At 56.1% G+C, this 19,118-nt stretch overlaps 1 protein-coding gene across 7 annotated transcripts in view; it reads left to right on the forward strand.

Moving 5' to 3' along the window:
• hivep2a (HIVEP zinc finger 2a) overlaps positions 1 to 19,118 on the forward strand; it is a 370,802-nt gene that overhangs the window by 251,051 nt on the left and 100,633 nt on the right. For all 7 annotated transcript variants that reach the window (XR_013771634.1, XR_013771635.1, XM_079255546.1 and 4 more), the window contains 6 exons: positions 2,310 to 4,180; positions 5,325 to 5,585; positions 5,677 to 5,845; positions 6,486 to 6,558; positions 6,667 to 8,230; positions 17,897 to 18,051. Coding sequence is in view for 5 of the 7 variants with exons in the window: in XM_079255546.1 (XP_079111672.1) it covers positions 2,310 to 4,180; positions 5,325 to 5,585; positions 5,677 to 5,845; positions 6,486 to 6,558; positions 6,667 to 8,230; positions 17,897 to 18,051 (4,093 nt within the window). In the remaining 2 variants the exon portion in view is untranslated. The remainder of the gene's footprint in view (positions 1 to 2,309; positions 4,181 to 5,324; positions 5,586 to 5,676; positions 5,846 to 6,485; positions 6,559 to 6,666; positions 8,231 to 17,896; positions 18,052 to 19,118) is intronic.

Raw genomic sequence — 19,118 nt, forward strand, 5'->3', positions numbered from 1 at the left:
GAAAACAAGACAGTGTGTCACACGAAACACATACTTTTACAGGATGCAGCATAAAGTTCAGACAAATTTAATGTCAGAGAAACATTAAAAAATCACATATATAAAATCTTAAAATGTTCACATCAGAAAATCAAGAATAGATATAAAACTATAAGTCACCAAAAATCCAATAAAGGAATGAAATGTTTAAAATAAGTCAGTTTAGTTGATACTTGGCTGTAAGGGAATCTCTTAGTAAACCTTTTTAAGCACATGTCTGGTAGATTCCTGCTTTTACAGTAAATCTCAATTTCTACAGGTCAAACTGGGTTTTACATAAAATAATGATGATGATAGTGATAATAACAATGGATTAGATTTATACTAATTTATGCGATGAATGATTGTTGGATGGATTGGTTGATTGGATGGATGGATGGATGAAGGATGGATGGATGATGGATGGATGGATGATGGATAAGTGGATGTATGAATGATGGATGGATGATTAGTGGATAGATGGATGATTGGTGGTTGGATGGATGGATGGATGGATGGATGGATGGATGATTCGTGGTTGGATGGATAAGTGAATGGATGGATGGATGGATGGATGACGGATAAGTGGATGTATGAATGATGGATGGATGATTAGTGGATAGATGGATGATTGGTGGTTGGATGGATGGATGGATGGATGGATGGATGGATGGATGGATGATTCGTGGTTGGATGGATAAGTGAATGGATAGATGGATGGATAATTGGTGGATGGATGAATGGATGGATGGATGGATGGATAATGAATGATGGATAGATGGATGGATAATTGGTGGATGGATGAATGGATGGATAATTGGATGGATGGATGAAGGAATAGATGGATGGGTGGATAAGTGGATGGATGGATGGATGGTTGGATGGATGGATGACGGATAAGTGGATGTATGAATGATGGATGGATGATTAGTGGATGGATGGATGATTGGTGGTTGGATGGATGGATGGATGGATGATTCGTGGTTGGATGGATAAGTGGATGGATGGATGGATAATTGGTGGATGGATGGATGGTTGGATGCATAATTGGATGGATGGATGATGGATAAGTGGATGTATGAATGATGGATGATGGATAAGTGGATGTATGGATGAATGGATGGATGGATGGATGATGAATAGATGGATGGATAATTGGATGGATGAATGGATGGATGGATGATGAATAGATGGATGGATAATTGGATGGATGAATGGATGGATGGATAATTGGATGGATGAATGGATGGATGATTATTGGATGGATGGATGGATGGATGGTTGATGGATGGTAGATAAATGGATGATGGATGGGCGGATGAATGATGGATAATGAATAGATGGATGATGGATGGGTGGATGGATGGATGATGAATAGATAGATGGATAATTGGATGGATGAATGGATGGATGGATAAATGGATGGATGAATGGATGGATGGATAAATGGATGGATGAATGGATGGATGGATAAATGGATGGATGATGAATAGATGATGGATGATTATTGGATGGATGGATGGTTGATGGATGGTAGATAAATGGATTATGGATGATGGATGGGTGGATGGATGGATGATGAATAGATAGATGGATAATTGGATGGATGAATGGATGGATGGATAAATGGATGGATGAATGGATGGATGGATAAATGGATGGATGGATGGATGATGAATAGATGATGGATGATTATTGGATGGATGGATGGTTGATGGATGGTAGATGAATGGATTATGGATGAATGGATGATGGATGGGCGGATGAATGATGGATAATGAATAGATGGATGATGGATGGGTGGATGGATGGATGATGAATAGATAGATGGATAATTGGATGGATGAATGGATGGATGGATAAATGGATGGATGAATGGATGGATGGATAAATGGATGGATGAATGGATGGATGGATAAATGGATGGATGATGAATAGATGATGGATGATTATTGGATGGATGGATGGTTGATGGATGGTAGATAAATGGATTATGGATGATGGATGGGTGGATGGATGGATGATGAATAGATAGATGGATAATTGGATGGATGAATGGATGGATGGATAAATGGATGGATGGATGGATGATGAATAGATGATGGATGATTATTGGATGGATGGATGGTTGATGGATGGTAGATAAATGGATTATGGATGAATGGATGATGGATGGGTGGATGAATGATGGATAATGAATAGATGGATGATGGATGGGTGGATGGATGAAAGATGGATTATGGATGGAGGACACGTATCAATTATTGTATTCTATACCTTTCGTTCTGTAGGTGGAGCAGAACCAGCATATGCAGACTCAGCTGAAGAACTCCCCATTGGATCTATTAAAGTGCCTATCCTGATCTTTCACAAGCCTGGCGGAGTCCCTCCTACGGGAATGGAGTGCCCACCCTTTTACGACATGAAGGGGTCCCATCATATGCTGGCATCGCAGGCGGGTGGAAGAGCACATTCCCTGGATGACTCCCCCACCATCAAGCAACGCTTGGCCCTGAGGCTGAACGAGAAGAAAGGGCAGGACTCTGATCCTGGAATGTCCCAGTCCCTGAACCTCCTCAGTCCACACAGCAAAGGCAGCACAGACTCAGGCTACTTTTCCCCCTTTGATAGCGCAGAGCTGCAGATCAGCACTCCAAACACCAATGCCAAGACGTACGAAGAGATTATGTTTGGTCGGACTTGGTACAACCGACCCAACTCCAGGTTGAGACAGCCCATCACGGTGGGCATGGCTCGGGCTGACCCCAATAGTCTACCCGGCTTGCAGCAACCAGGTGCTATTCCAGACATGGGAAGGATTGCTGAAGATCATGCCTCTTTCAGAGGAAATCTAGGACCATGTGGAGATGCCAAGCAGTATCCAACAGCTCCATGTCAAAGCAGCACAGGACTCCTGGAGCCTCCAACAGATACTGGGCATCTTTTTAGGAGTAACTCTATGCCAACTCCATCCCCTTCGAACCTCAATGCCCCTCAAGGAATTCGAGGCAGCGTCTCTTTTGATAACATGGTGGCACAGGATGAGGTGTTTTATCCTCCAGGCCATCCGAGACTGAGAAGACAGGGGGCTTTTGAACATTCAGCTAATGAAACCCATGTAGGAGAAGCGGACAGCTATGGACATATGTCCAAGAATGTAGGCTCCTCTCTGGGTATGAATATTGTAGAACGAAGCTCAGGAGTCCCAGAACATGCTACCTACAGCCAATATGGTACTAAGGTTAGCATGTCTGAGATAGCCACAAGAAAAAGAAGGAAAGAGAAGAGTGTTGGAGATGATGAGGACAGTCCTGAACACTGTGACAGCAGTTGTAGTGGCTCAGTTGAAGTGATGGGGGACTGTGAGTTCAAACAAGGCAGCCTGGATGGGTCGACAGCAACACCAACGGGAAAGGGCTCTCTTCACAGTGCTCACAGCCAGTCTGACAGCTTTGATACCTGTGCCAGCATGTGCTCCGAAGACATTGCTCCGTATTCTGATCCTGAAGGCAGGAAGGCAGCTGGGAATGTCATATCAGTCATCCAGCACACCAACTCGCTCAGCCGACCAAATTCCTTTGACAAGTCAGAGTCTTTTGAGCAGCCAGGATACCAGGATAAAGCTCCATCTAGTCAGTACTCTGAACTATCTGACACCGATATCTTTGAAGATGCCTTGAGCCCTGAATCTGGCCTTCTGAGGACGGAGAGCATGGAGCAGCAGGTGCAGAGCGACAGTGACCTGGCTTCCCTTTCATCATCCTCAGCTGCAGCCTCGCCTGGCCAGCCGTGTCACAAGCTAGTCCGACAACCCAACATCCAGGTTCCTGAGATCAGGGTGACGCCAGAGGAGCCCACAGAGAAGGATGCTGAAACTCTGGTGATAAAGGAACCGGAGAAGCAGCAGCAGCATGTGGAGGAGTTCCAGCTGCCACAGAGGAGTGACACCCTCTCCCAGATGCCCACAGAAAAGCTGCCTCCAAAGAAGAAGAGGCTGCGCCTTGCAGACATGGAGCATTCCTCTGGGGAATCCAGCTTTGAATCCACCTGCACCAGCTTGTCTCGTAGTCCCAGTCAGGAGAGCAATCTGTCCCACTCCTCTTCACTTTCCATGTCCTTTGACAAAGATGAAGGCCTCAAGTCTGTCTCACCAACCAAACAGGTACCCACTTTTACATATACTAGTCAATAAAAACCCTTTCCAGAAATTGTGTAGTCACCATGGTTGTCCTGGGCTAGTCCATCAGGGATTGTGTTGAGCTGTGGGAGTTGCTGGAGGTCCTCACAGAGCTCCAACAACATCACAACAACATCTACTGGTTGCTTGTTGCAGTTTGTTCAGTCATGTTTCAGTTTTATGAGTTTCGTGGACTGTTTTACAGAACAGAATAGCCTCAGTAGGGGTTTGTTATGGAAGGCAGATCCAGGACTTATACTGAATTTAATTAAACTTTATTGTCCTACAAGGGGAAATGTGTCATGGTTCAGCTGCAGACCAACATACATCAACACAGTGATACCAAAAGAGACATAATGATACAGTAAAATCAATAAAAATATAAAAGGTGCAGACTTGAACAAATAAAATGCAAAAGGTGTTCAGATAATTATGAAAGGGGGGCCGAGGGATGAAGGGGAGTGAGCGGGGTGGGCCGGGGTCCATGGCTAAAGCCCCCTCCCTGCCCCATAAACTGGGACCAATCCGGGTGGAGGTCTACAGACCCCTGAACCTTCTCCACACTGGGAGGTTTGGGGGGGGGATTAGGACAGAGGATCCACAGCTGGGGGGGCTAGATGGGAAGTGGAGGAAGACTGGGCTGAGCTGACGTGTTTGTTAAGCAGAGGAGAGGAGAGCTTGTAGAGGTTGTACCTGAATCAGCCAGCTCTATAGCGCCTCCCTGAGGGCAGCAGGTTGTACTCTGAGAATCGGATGTGACTTTAGAGGCTTGCCTGACCACAACCTCCTCGTACAGAAGCCGATTTCTCCACTCGCGTTAATGCTGTTGCTACTATTGTGTGCAGCTTGGTCTTGGCCGTACTGCCAGGCCACATCTTACAGCTCGCTGAGACTGCACTGTAAAATATGGTCCTGATCTCTGCAATCGCACCAAACAGTCTCCTGAGGAGGCGCAGTCTCTGGGCTAGTCTGCTGCATAAACAGTCAACATGTTCACTCCAGCTCAGGCTGTTAGACACCATCAAACCCCAGGATTTATATGAGACACCTGTTCTATGGGTGTGTACTGTCCTGCTGGGAAACTCCATGTTTTTATGAACAATGTTGTGAAAAAGTTTTTGTATCCCAGGATGATCCGCTGGTATCTGGTGGTGGAGCGAAGCCATCTGAGTTTCTGACTGTTCCTGGCAGCGGTTATTCCAGCCAACACCAGCAGAGGGAGATGAGGAGATCTTCATCAGAGCAAGCGCCTTGCACCTTGCCCACAGAGTTGCCAGAAATGCGCAGCAAATCGTTTGACTACGGAAACTTGCCCTCGTGCAGACAGGGGGAGCCCTACTCCAGCGTGTCTGCAAAGAAGGAACGTCGGCGCGGATACCTGGTTAGACAGGTAGCATAAAGAGCAACATGCTAAGCTAACTGTTGTCCCTCATCTCGGATAGCTTTTCTCTTCATTGTGTGGTCATTCTGCCTCGCTACAGGTTTCACTCAGTGTTTATCCAGAGGCGGTCCTCCAGGAGCCGAACAGTTTCGAAATGTCGATCAAGCAGGAGAGTTTGGAGCTTGTGGTTGGACCCGGTCTAGCAGGATCCCCTCACGGCACCGGGGATGTCTCCAGCAGAACCAACAGAAGCTGTAGCAGCACCAGTGGTGAGACAGACAACAGATTTTAGATGTTTCTTCTCAGGGCAGACCAGGGGGTGGCGGTGGCTCAGTGGTAGAGCTGCTCGTCTCAGCAGTTCGAGTCCTGCCCCCTCTGTTGCTGCAATGGACACCACTTTTCTCTGAGGGCCGGTCAGGAAGGGGCACTTTGGCCCCGACGTCTTTCTGCACCGATTCAGCATCAAACTGCAGCCATGTCATCTTCTTCTCTCTGTCCCATACCATTTCATTTTTCTGGAACAATTTTCCCCGTGTAACCATGACGACATCCCGAGAGGGACCAACATGCGGATGGGTTGTTTTGTCGGCTTTGTGGGTTTTCGTGTTGGACACTAAAACAGGGTTTTAGCTGTTTCTGGCTCATTAAAAGGTTCACAAAGAACTTCCAGTGAGTTGGAAACATGTAAAACACGCAGGACCACAGACACCGTTTTACCCGACACATTAGTGGAAGTCACTCATCTGGCTTCTTATTATGAGACTGAAAGAGAATAAAAACACCAAAATCACAGAAATGAAGTCAATCTGGCTAAAAGCAAACAAGGAAGGAAAACTGGTTAAAGTTTTAACAGCTGATTAACTCGCTCGGGGGTAGGATCATCTTTCTGAAGCTCTGCTTTCCTTGCAGGATCCCAGCAGCAGAACGTCCTCCAGCAGAGTATCAGTGAGGACAGCCTGCAGGACGAACCTCTCTATGGACGGTAAGGACAGGAAATCCTAGAGTCAGATCAGACAATGGTCTTATTTTACACGCATTGCTCATAAAACTCTGATCTGAAGGAAAGAAAACTGACTTTGCTCCCTTCCAGGTCCCAGCAGAGTCGCCTGCAGACCCAGAGCTCCTCATCTGAGGGGGAACATCCAAGTCAGGAGGTCATAAAGAAGGATTTAATCCAGCAGTACCACACCAGTGGATCCCTGATCTCCTTCTTGAACCAGGAGTCCAGGCAGCAGCAGACTCTTCAGGCTCAGCAGCAACTCCAGAAGCTCCACATCAGATCTCCCGGACACCTGCCGCGCAAGCAGCAGATCCACGATCCAGACAATCCAGCCTCTCGGTCCTCTCCTCTGTCCCAGCAGCACAATCTGGGACCCCTGTCGTCGACACTCCCCGGCTCCTCGGTGCCACCCATCCTCCTGCAGCAGAACCAACTGGTCTTTACCACCCCCAGTTCCCAGGTCTCCCCACCAGGTTTGCTGGTTCCCGTCCGGATCCAGACCCACGTCCCATCATTTGGTAGCGCCATGTACACGACGGTCAGCCAGCTGATGACGCCAGCTGATGACATGTTGCTTCTGTCGGGCTCCGCTGGCCCCGACAGAAGCAACATGTCTCCTGTTGGAGTTGTGAGCATCAACAACCCCCCCATGGGTCAGACAGATGGTTTGTTGCTTCATCACCCACTCTGGAAGAGTCCAGAGTTGCTTCCAGAGCAGCACATAAACACCGGCATCCCACTTTCCTTGACGTCAGGGACCATTTCCACCACGGATGCGTCGGGGTCCGGGATGGGGGGCGGCAAGCGCATGCTGTCCCCCACCAGCTCCCTGGAGCTCTTCATGGAGACAAAGCAGCAGAAGAGGGTCAAGGAGGAGAGGATGTATGGACAGATTGTAAAGGAGATGAGTGCCGTGGAGCTGAGTGGGGCCGGGACCGGTACCGGGACTAGAACCGGGACTGGGACCAGAACTAGAACCGGGACTTGGACCAGGACCGGGACCAAGCCCGAGAAGCAGAGAACCAATCAGGACTCCGTGGAGGATTCAGAAAGGATGTCCCCCTCACCTCTGCTCGCCGATTTGCCGGCTGCCACTAAGATCGCCGTTCCTGTCCGATCCTCGGCCCCCCACCCGCCTGACGTGCCCCGAGCTGAGAGCTTCACCCCCCCCCTCCAGATCGTCACAGATAGGCCTCTGGTTTCAGGTGGACCCGAATCCGAGGAGCTGGATGTGGATGGTGCACCTGAGCCCAGCTCCAGCCCGGAGCCCATGCAGTCCTCCAATGAAGCAGAAGACAGGAAGTCCTCGCCAGCCAATCACAGCACAGGAACAACAGGTCAGACGCTTCTTGCTGACGTGGCCGACGTCCGGCAGGTCTTCCACTTTCTGAGCCTGCGCACCATCAGCCGGATCAGCTGGTGTTTCCGAAGCTACACCAAACCCAACAGCACTCCGGCAGCTCCGCGGAGCTCGGTCTACGGCTCGTGGTCCGTCAGCTCGTACAACCCTAACCCGCTGAACCTCAGCACCAAGGCCGCCATCGCTCTGCTTCGGTCCAAACAGAAAAACCCAGACCTGATCTACACCACAGTCGACATATCGCCGCACAGCTCCGGAAAGCTGGTCTCATCTGGAGCCTGGAGGTTGGAGCAGGTAGGTCCTGTGGTTCAGGTGGAGGTTGGAGCATGTCGGTCCTGTGGTTCGGGTGGAGGTTGGAGCAGGTAGGTCCTGTGGTTCAGGTGGAGGTTGGAGCATGTCGGTCCTGTGGTTCGGGTGGAGGTTGGAGCATGTCGGTCCTGTGGTTCGGGTGGAGGTTGGAGCAGGTCGGTCCTGTGGTTCAGGTGGAGGTTGGAGCAGGTCGGTCCTGTGGTTCAGGTGGAGGTTGGAGCATGTCGGTCCTGTGGTTCGGGTGGAGGTTGGAGCAGGTCGGTCCTGTGGTTCAGGTGGAGGTTGGAGCAGGTAGGTCCTGTGGTTCGGGTGGAGGTTGGAGCAGGTCGGTCCTGTGGTTCGGGTGGAGGTTGGAGCAGGTCGGTCCTGTGGTTCGGGTGGAGGTTGGAGCAGGTCGGTCCTGTGGTTCGGGTGGAGGTTGGAGCATGTCGGTCCTGTGGTTCAGGTGGAGGTTGGAGCAGGTCGGTCCTGTGGTTCGGGTGGAGGTTGGAGCAGGTCGGTCCTGTGGTTCGGGTGGAGGTTGGAGCAGGTCGGTCCTGTGGTTCAGGTGGAGGTTGGAGCAGGTCGGTCCTGTGGTTCAGGTGGAGGTTGGAGCAGGTCGGTCCTGTGGTTCGGGTGGAGGTTGGAGCAGGTCGGTCCTGTGGTTCGGGTGGAGGTTGGAGCAGGTCGGTCCTGTGGTTCGGGTGGAGGTTGGAGCAGGTCGGTCCTGTGGTTCGGGTGGAGGTTGGAGCAGGTCGGTCCTGTGGTTCGGGTGGAGGTTGGAGCATGTCGGTCCTGTGGTTCGGGTGGAGGTTGGAGCATGTCGGTCCTGTGGTTCAGGTGGAGGTTGGAGCAGGTCGGTCCTGTGGTTCGGGTGGAGGTTGGAGCAGGTCGGTCCTGTGGTTCAGGTGGAGGTTGGAGCAGGTCGGTCCTGTGGTTCGGGTGGAGGTTGGAGCAGGTCGGTCCTGTGGTTCAGGTGGAGGTTGGAGCATGTCGGTCCTGTGGTTCGGGTGGAGGTTGGAGCATGTCGGTCCTGTGGTTCAGGTGGAGGTTGGAGCAGGTCGGTCCTGTGGTTCGGGTGGAGGTTGGAGCAGGTCGGTCCTGTGGTTCAGGTGGAGGTTGGAGCAGGTCGGTCCTGTGGTTCGGGTGGAGGTTGGAGCATGTCGGTCCTGTGGTTCGGGTGGAGGTTGGAGCAGGTCGGTCCTGTGGTTCAGGTGGAGGTTGGAGCAGGTCGCTCCTGTGGTTCAGGTGGAGGTTGGAGCAGGTCGGTCCTGTGGTTCGGGTGGAGGTTGGAGCATGTCGGTCCTGTGGTTCGGGTGGAGGTTGGAGCAGGTCGGTCCTGTGGTTCGGGTGGAGGTTGGAGCATGTCGGTCCTGTGGTTCGGGTGGAGGTTGGAGCATGTCGGTCCTGTGGTTCAGGTGGAGGTTGGAGCAGGTCGGTCCTGTGGTTCGGGTGGAGGTTGGAGCAGGTCGGTCCTGTGGTTCAGGTGGAGGTTGGAGCAGGTCGGTCCTGTGGTTCGGGTGGAGGTTGGAGCAGGTCGGTCCTGTGGTTCGGGTGGAGGTTGGAGCATGTCGGTCCTGTGGTTCGGGTGGAGGTTGGAGCAGGTCGGTCCTGTGGTTCGGGTGGAGGTTGGAGCATGTCGGTCCTGTGGTTCGGGTGGAGGTTGGAGCAGGTCGGTCCTGTGGTTCGGGTGGAGGTTGGAGCAGGTCGGTCCTGTGGTTCGGGTGGAGGTTGGAGCAGGTCGGTCCTGTGGTTCGGGTGGAGGTTGGAGCAGGTCGGTCCTGTGGTTCGGGTGGAGGTTGGAGCAGGTCGGTCCTGTGGTTCGGGTGGAGGTTGGAGCAGGTCGGTCCTGTGGTTCAGGTGGAGGTTGGAGCAGGTCGGTCCTGTGGTTCGGGTGGAGGTTGGAGCATGTCGGTCCTGTGGTTCGGGTGGAGGTTGGAGCAGGTCGGTCCTGTGGTTCAGGTGGAGGTTGGAGCAGGTAGGTCCTGTGGTTCAGGTGGAGGTTGGAGCAGGTCGGTCCTGTGGTTCGGGTGGAGGTTGGAGCAGGTCGGTCCTGTGGTTCGGGTGGAGGTTGGAGCATGTCGGTCCTGTGGTTCGGGTGGAGGTTGGAGCAGGTAGGTCCTGTGGTTCGGGTGGAGGTTGGAGCAGGTCGGTCCTGTGGTTCGGGTGGAGGTTGGAGCAGGTCGGTCCTGTGGTTCGGGTGGAGGTTGGAGCATGTCGGTCCTGTGGTTCGGGTGGAGGTTGGAGCAGGTCGGTCCTGTGGTTCGGGTGGAGGTTGGAGCATGTCGGTCCTGTGGTTCGGGTGGAGGTTGGAGCAGGTCGGTCCTGTGGTTCGGGTGGAGGTTGGAGCAGGTCGGTCCTGTGGTTCGGGTGGAGGTTGGAGCATGTCGGTCCTGTGGTTCGGGTGGAGGTTGGAGCAGGTCGGTCCTGTGGTTCGGGTGGAGGTTGGAGCATGTCGGTCCTGTGGTTCGGGTGGAGGTTGGAGCAGGTCGGTCCTGTGGTTCGGGTGGAGGTTGGAGCAGGTCGGTCCTGTGGTTCAGGTGGAGGTTGGAGCAGGTCGGTCCTGTGGTTCGGGTGGAGGTTGGAGCATGTCGGTCCTGTGGTTCGGGTGGAGGTTGGAGCATGTCGGTCCTGTGGTTCGGGTGGAGGTTGGAGCAGGTCGGTCCTGTGGTTCGGGTGGAGGTTGGAGCATGTCGGTCCTGTGGTTCGGGTGGAGGTTGGAGCAGGTCGGTCCTGTGGTTCGGGTGGAGGTTGGAGCAGGTCGGTCCTGTGGTTCGGGTGGAGGTTGGAGCAGGTCGGTCCTGTGGTTCGGGTGGAGGTTGGAGCAGGTCGGTCCTGTGGTTCAGGTGGAGGTTGGAGCAGGTCGGTCCTGTGGTTCGGGTGGAGGTTGGAGCAGGTCGGTCCTGTGGTTCAGGTGGAGGTTGGAGCAGGTCGGTCCTGTGGTTCAGGTGGAGGTTGGAGCAGGTCGGTCCTGTGGTTCGGGTGGAGGTTGGAGCAGGTCGGTCCTGTGGTTCAGGTGGAGGTTGGAGCAGGTCGGTCCTGTGGTTCGGGTGGAGGTTGGAGCAGGTCGGTCCTGTGGTTCGGGTGGAGGTTGGAGCAGGTCGGTCCTGTGGTTCGGGTGGAGGTTGGAGCAGGTAGGTCCTGTGGTTCGGGTGGAGGTTGGAGCAGGTCGGTCCTGTGGTTCGGGTGGAGGTTGGAGCATGTCGGTCCTGTGGTTCAAGTGTAGGTTGGAGCAGGTCGGTCCTGTGGTTCGGGTGGAGGTTGGAGCAGGTCGGTCCTGTGGTTCGGGTGGAGGTTGGAGCATGTCGGTCCTGTGGTTCGGGTGGAGGTTGGAGCAGGTCGGTCCTGTGGTTCAGGTGGAGGTTGGAGCATGTCGGTCCTGTGGTTCGGGTGGAGGTTGGAGCAGGTCGGTCCTGTGGTTCGGGTGGAGGTTGGAGCAGGTCGGTCCTGTGGTTCGGGTGGAGGTTGGAGCATGTCGGTCCTGTGGTTCGGGTGGAGGTTGGAGCAGGTCGGTCCTGTGGTTCGGGTGGAGGTTGGAGCAGGTCGGTCCTGTTGTTCGGGTGGAGGTTGGAGCAGGTCGGTCCTGTGGTTCGGGTGGAGGTTGGAGCATGTCGGTCCTGTGGTTCGGGTGGAGGTTGGAGCAGGTCGGTCCTGTGGTTCGGGTGGAGGTTGGAGCAGGTCGGTCCTGTGGTTCAGGTGGAGGTTGGAGCAGGTCGGTCCTGTGGTTCAGGTGGAGGTTGGAGCATGTCGGTCCTGTGGTTCGGGTGGAGGTTGGAGCAGGTCGGTCCTGTGGTTCAGGTGGAGGTTGGAGCATGTCGGTCCTGTGGTTCGGGTGGAGGTTGGAGCAGGTCGGTCCTGTGGTTCAGGTGGAGGTTGGAGCATGTCGGTCCTGTGGTTCGGGTGGAGGTTGGAGCATGTCGGTCCTGTGGTTCGGGTGGAGGTTGGAGCAGGTAGGTCCTGTGGTTCGGGTGGAGGTTGGAGCATGTCGGTCCTGTGGTTCGGGTGGAGGTTGGAGCAGGTCGGTCCTGTGGTTCGGGTGGAGGTTGGAGCAGGTCGGTCCTGTGGTTCGGGTGGAGGTTGGAGCAGGTCGGTCCTGTGGTTCGGGTGGAGGTTGGAGAAGGTCGGTCCTGTGGTTCAGGTGGAGGTTGGAGCATGTCGGTCCTGTGGTTCGGGTGGAGGTTGGAGCAGGTCGGTCCTGTGGTTCGGGTGGAGGTTGGAGCATGTCGGTCCTGTGGTTCGGGTGGAGGTTGGAGCAGGTCGGTCCTGTGGTTCGGGTGGAGGTTGGAGCAGGTCGGTCCTGTGGTTCGGGTGGAGGTTGGAGCAGGTCGGTCCTGTGGTTCGGGTGGAGGTTGGAGCAGGTCGGTCCTGTGGTTCGGGTGGAGGTTGGAGCAGGTCGGTCCTGTGGTTCGGGTGGAGGTTGGAGCATGTCGGTCCTGTGGTTCAGGTGGAGGTTGGAGCAGGTCGGTCCTGTGGTTCGGGTGGAGGTTGGAGCAGGTCGGTCCTGTGGTTCGGGTGGAGGTTGGAGCAGGTCGGTCCTGTGGTTCGGGTGGAGGTTGGAGCATGTCGGTCCTGTGGTTCGGGTGGAGGTTGGAGCAGGTCGGTCCTGTGGTTCGGGTGGAGGTTGGAGCAGGTCGGTCCTGTGGTTCGGGTGGAGGTTGAAGCAGGTCGGTCCTGTGGTTCGGGTGGAGGTTGGAGCAGGTCGGTCCTGTGGTTCGGGTGGAGGTTGGAGCAGGTCGGTCCTGTGGTTCGGGTGGAGGTTGGAGCATGTCGGTCCTGTGGTTCGGGTGGAGGTTGGAGCAGGTCGGTCCTGTGGTTCGGGTGGAGGTTGGAGCGGGTCGGTCCTGTGATTCAGGTGGAGGTTGGAGCATGTCGGTCCTGTGGTTCGGGTGGAGGTTGGAGCATGTCGGTCCTGTGGTTCAGGTGGAGGTTGGAGCAGGTCGGTCCTGTGGTTCAGGTGGAGGTTGGAGCAGGTCGGTCCTGTGGTTCAGGTGGAGGTTGGAGCAGGTCGGTCCTGTGGTTCGGGTGGAGGTTGGAGCAGGTCGGTCCTGTGGTTCAGGTGGAGGTTGGAGCAGGTCGGTCCTGTGGTTCGGGTGGAGGTTGGAGCAGGTCGGTCCTGTGGTTCGGGTGGAGGTTGGAGCATGTCGGTCCTGTGGTTCGGGTGGAGGTTGGAGCAGGTCGGTCCTGTGGTTCGGGTGGAGGTTGGAGCATGTCGGTCCTGTGGTTCGGGTGGAGGTTGGAGCAGGTCGGTCCTGTGGTTCGGGTGGAGGTTGGAGCAGGTCGGTCCTGTGGTTCGGGTGGAGGTTGGAGCATGTCGGTCCTGTGGTTCGGGTGGAGGTTGGAGCGTGTCGGTCCTGTGGTTCAGGTGGAGGTTGGAGCAGGTCGGTCCTGTGGTTCGGGTGGAGGTTGGAGCATGTCGGTCCTGTGGTTCAGGTGGAGGTTGGAGCAGGTCGGTCCTGTGGTTCGGGTGGAGGTTGGAGCAGGTCGGTCCTGTGGTTCGGGTGGAGGTTGGAGCAGGTCGGTCCTGTGGTTCGGGTGGAGGTTGGAGCAGGTAGGTCCTGTGGTTCGGGTGGAGGTTGGAGCAGGTCGGTCCTGTGGTTCGGGTGGAGGTTGGAGCAGGTCGGTCCTGTGGTTCGGGTGGAGGTTGGAACATGTCGGTCCTGTGGTTCGGGTGGAGGTTGGAGCATGTCGGTCCTGTGGTTCGGGTGGAGGTTGGAGCAGGTCGGTCCTGTGGTTCGGGTGGAGGTTGGAGCAGGTCGGTCCTGTGGTTCGGGTGGAGGTTGGAGCAGGTCGGTCCTGTGGTTCGGGTGGAGGTTGGAGCAGGTCGGTCCTGTGGTTCGGGTGGAGGTTGGAGCAGGTCGGTCCTGTGGTTCGGGTGGAGGTTGGAGCAGGTCGGTCCTGTGGTTCGGGTGGAGGTTGGAGCAGGTCGGTCCTGTGGTTCGGGTGGAGGTTGGAGCAAGTCGGTCCTGTGGTTCGGGTGGAGGTTGGAGCAGGTCGGTCCTGTGGTTCGGGTGGAGGTTGGAGCAGGTCGGTCCTGTGGTTCGGGTGGAGGTTGGAGCAGGTCGGTCCTGTGGTTCAGGTGGAGGTTGGAGCAGGTCGGTCCTGTGGTTCAGGTGGAGGTTGGAGCAGGTCGGTCCTGTGGTTCGGGTGGAGGTTGGAGCAGGTCGGTCCTGTGGTTCAGGTGGAGGTTGGAGCAGGTCGGTCCTGTGGTTCGGGTGGAGGTTGGAGCATGTCGGTCCTGTGGTTCGGGTGGAGGTTGGAGCAGGTCGGTCCTGTGGTTCGGGTGGAGGTTGGAGCAGGTCGGTCCTGTGGTTCGGGTGGAGGTTGGAGCAGGTCGGTCCTGTGGTTCGGGTGGAGGTTGGAGCAGGTCGGTCCTGTGGTTCGGGTGGAGGTTGGAGCATGTCGGTCCTGTGGTTCGGGTGGAGGTTGGAGCAGGTCGGTCCTGTGGTTCGGGTGGAGGTTGGAGCAGGTCGGTCCTGTGGTTCGGGTGGAGGTTGGAGCAGGTCGGTCCTGTGGTTCGGGTGGAGGTTGGAGCAGGTCGGTCCTGTGGTTCGGGTGGAGGTTGGAGCAGGTCGGTCCTGTGGTTCGGGTGGAGGTTGGAGCAGGTCGGTCCTGTGGTTCGGGTGGAGGTTGGAGCAGGTCGGTCCTGTGGTTCGGGTGGAGGTTGGAGCATGTCGGTCCTGTGGTTCGGGTGGAGGTTGGAGCATGTCGGTCCTGTGGTTCGGGTGGAGGTTGGAGCATGTCGGTCCTGTGGTTCGGGTGGAGGTTGGAGCAGGTCGGTCCTGTGGTTCAGGTGGAGGTTGGAGCATGTCGGTCCTGTGGTTCGGGTGGAGGTTGGAGCAGGTAGGTCCTGTGGTTCAGGTGGAGGTTGGAGCAGGTCGGTCCTGTGGTTCAGGTGGAGGTTGGAGCAGGTCGGTCCTGTGGTTCAGGTGGAGGTTGGAGCATGTCGGTCCTGTGGTTCGGGTGGAGGTTGGAGCAGGTAGGTCCTGTGGTTCAGGTGGAGGTTGGAGCAGGTCGGTCCTGTGGTTCAGGTGGAGGTTGGAGCAGGTCGGTCCTGTGGTTCGGGTGGAGGTTGGAGCAGGTCGGTCCTGTGGTTCGGGTGGAGGTTGGAGCAGGTCGGTCCTGTGGTTCGGGTGGAGGTTGGAGCATGTCGGTCCTGTGGTTCGGGTGGAGGTTGGAGCATGTCGGTCCTGTGGTTCGGGTGGAGGTTGGAGCAGGTCGGTCCTGTGGTTCAGGTGGAGGTTGGAGCATGTCGGTCCTGTGGTTCGGGTGGAGGTTGGAGCATGTCGGTCCTGTGGTTCGGGTGGAGGTTGGAGCAGGTCGGTCCTGTGGTTCGGGTGGAGGTTGGAGCAGGTCGGTCCTGTGGTTCGGGTGGAGGTTGGAGCAGGTCGGTCCTGTGGTTCGGGTGGAGGTTGGAGCAGGTCGGTCCTGTGGTTCGGGTGGAGGTTGGAGCAGGTCGGTCCTGTGGTTCGGGTGGAGGTTGGAGCAGGTCGGTCCTGTGGTTCGGGTGGAGGTTGGAGCAGGTCGGTCCTGTGGTTCGGGTGGAGGTTGGAGCAGGTCGGTCCTGTGGTTCGGGTGGAGGTTGGAGCATGTCGGTCCTGTGGTTCGGGTGGAGGTTGGAGCATGTCGCTCCTGTGGTTCGGGTGGAGGTTGGAGCAGGTCGGTCCTGTGGTTCGGGTGGAGGTTGGAGCAGGTCGGTCCTGTGGTTCGGGTGGAGGTTGGAGCATGTCGCTCCTGTGGTTCGGGTGGAGGTTGGAGCATGTCGCTCCTGTGGTTCGGGTGGAGGTTGGAGCAGGTCGCTCCTGTGGTTCGGGTGGAGGTTGGAGCAGGTCGGTCCTGTGGTTCGGGTGGAGGTTGGAGCATGTCGCTCCTGTGGTTCGGGTGGAGGTTGGAGCAGGTCGCTCCTGTGGTTCGGGTGGAGGTTGGAGCAGGTCGGTCCTGTGGTTCGGGTGGAGGTTGGAGCAGGTCGGTCCTGTGGTTCGGGTGGAGGTTGGAGCATGTCGCTCCTGTGGTTCGGGTGGAGGTTGGAGCAGGTCGCTCCTGTGGTTCGGGTGGAGGTTGGAGCAGGTCGGTCCTGTGGTTCGGGTGGAGGTTGGAGCATGTCGGTCCTGTGGTTCGGGTGGAGGTTGGAGCAGGTCGGTCCTGTGGTTCGGGTGGAGGTTGGAGCATGTCGGTCCTGTGGTTCGGGTGGAGGTTGGAGCAGGTCGGTCCTGTGGTTCGGGTGGAGGTTGGAGCAGGTCGGTCCTGTGGTTCGGGTGGAGGTTGGAGCAGGTCGGTCCTGTGGTTCGGGTGGAGGTTGGAGCAGGTCGGTCCTGTGGTTCGGGTGGAGGTTGGAGCAGGTCGGTCCTGTGGTTCGGGTGGAGGTTGGAGCAGGTCGGTCCTGTGGTTCGGGTGGAGGTTGGAGCAGGTCGGTCTTGTGGTTCGGGTGGAGGTTGGAGCAGGTCGGTCCTGTGGTTCGGGTGGAGGTTGGAGCAGGTCGGTCCTGTGGTTCGGGTGGAGGTTGGAGCAGGTCGGTCCTGTGGTTCGGGTGGAGGTTGGAGCAGGTCGGTCCTGTGGTTCGGGTGGAGGTTGGAGCAGGTCGGTCCTGTGGTTCGGGTGGAGGTTGGAGCAGGTCGGTCCTGTGGTTCGGGTGGAGGTTGGAGCATGTCGCTCCTGTGGTTCGGGTGGAGGTTGGAGCAGGTCGGTCCTGTGGTTCGGGTGGAGGTTGGAGCAGGTCGGTCCTGTGGTTCGGGTGGAGGTTGGAGCAGGTCGGTCCTGTGGTTCGGGTGGAGGTTGGAGCAGGTCGGTCCTGTGGTTCGGGTGGAGGTTGGAGCATGTCGGTCCTGTGGTTCGGGTGGAGGTTGGAGCAGGTCGGTCCTGTGGTTCGGGTGGAGGTTGGAGCAGGTCGGTCCTGTGGTTCGGGTGGAGGTTGGAGCAGGTCGGTCCTGTGGTTCGGGTGGAGGTTGGAGCAGGTCGGTCCTGTGGTTCGGGTGGAGGTTGGAGCAGGTCGCTCCTGTGGTTCGGGTGGAGGTTGGAGCAGGTCGCTCCTGTGGTTCGGGTGGAGGTTGGAGCAGGTCGGTCCTGTGGTTCGGGTGGAGGTTGGAGCATGTCGGTCCTGTGGTTCGGGTGGAGGTTGGAGCAGGTCGGTCCTTTGGTTCGGGTGGAGGTTGGAGCAGGTCGGTCCTGTGGTTCGGGTGGAGGTTGGAGCAGGTCGGTCCTGTGGTTCGGGTGGAGGTTGGAGCAGGTCGGTCCTGTGGTTCGGGTGGAGGTTGGAGCAGGTCGGTCCTGTGGTTCGGGTGGAGGTTGGAGCAGGTCGGTCCTGTGGTTCGGGTGGAGGTTGGAGCAGGTCGGTCCTGTGGTTCGGGTGGAGGTTGGAGCAGGTCGGTCCTGTGGTTCGGGTGGAGGTTGGAGCAGGTCGGTCCTGTGGTTCGGGTGGAGGTTGGAGCAGGTCGGTCCTGTGGTCCGGGTGGAGGTTGGAGCAGGTCGGTCCTGTGGTTCGGGTGGAGGTTGGAGCAGGTCGGTCCTGTGGTTCGGGTGGAGGTTGGAGCAGGTCGGTCCTGTGGTTCGGGTGGAGGTTGGAGCATGTCGCTCCTGTGGTCCGGGTGGAGGTTGGAGCAGGTCGCTCCTGTGGTCCGGGTGGAGGTTGGAGCCAGCCGTGAAGCTCCAGTTGAGCGTCTTCTCCGTCTCGTTCTGCAGCTGAAGTTGGAGCAGATGCCGCTGGAGGTCGGTTCCTTCGGGAGGAAGATGAGAGGCGTGGCGTCGTGGGAGCGTTCCAAGGATGAGCCGATCGAGAAGGAGGTTTCTGTCAAACCCAATGCCGAACCGACCCGGATCAAGATCTTCGAAGGCGGGTATGTAGATGAACTCAGAGCAGATCAGCCCTCGTTTAAAAAACACAGCAACACAGAAGTCAACTTCCTGATTTATAAAGCAGTGCGCGCACGTCCCACGCCTGGTTCTGATCATCCATCAGGATCAATACCACAAGCTGCGACACAAGGCAGCGTCTGGCCACGCCCACATGTTGGCCATAAAGGTCATGTGACCCTGATAAACATGAAACGTGTCGTTTCCATGAAGCTCAGTAGGGAAACGGAGGAATGTAGAACTGATCTGGTGGAGGAGCGTCGGCATCAAACCACCGGACTCTTCCAGAAAAAAGCTCATGGCGGTCCACAGGAGGAGGAAGGGGGGGCACTGCCCTCTCCCACAGATTAGAAGATGGCATACACATATATTAGGGAAATAATATTCTTCTTCTTCTTATTATTATTATTATATTATATTATTATTATTATTATTATTATTATTAATATTATTATTATTATTATTAATAATAATAATAATAATAATAATAATAATATTGCATCATTAAATAATTCATTAAAGAAGTTTGGTTGGAGATCAGTCCCTGTTGCCACAGAACCTCAGCTCCTTCTTCACCACGACAGACCGGCACAGAGTCCGCATTACTGCAGACGCCGCACCGATCCGTCTGTCCATCTCACGCTCCATCCTTCCCTCACTCGTGAACAAGACCCCGAGATATTTAAACTCCTCCACTTGAGGCAGGACCTGACTCCCGACCCGGAGAGGACAATCCACCCTATTCCCTCCCAATAAAAAGCAGGGACCCAATCCTGAGGCCACCAAGTCGGATCCCCTCAACACCTCGGCTGCACCTAGAAATTCTGTCCATATAAGTTATGAACAGAATCGGTGATAAAGGGCAGCCTTGGTGGAGTCCAACCCTCACCGGAAACGGATCCGACTTACTACCGGCAATGCGGACCAAGCTCTGACACCTGTCGTACAGGGACCGGACAGCTCGTACAAGGGGGTCCGGTACCCCATACTCCCGGAGTACCCCCCACAGGAGCCCCCGGGGGACACGGTCGAACGCCTTCTCTAACATAAC

Source organism: Telmatherina bonti (genome assembly GCF_933228915.1).
Source record: "Telmatherina bonti genome assembly, chromosome: 16".
Taxonomy (NCBI): Eukaryota; Metazoa; Chordata; class Actinopteri; order Atheriniformes; family Telmatherinidae; genus Telmatherina; species Telmatherina bonti.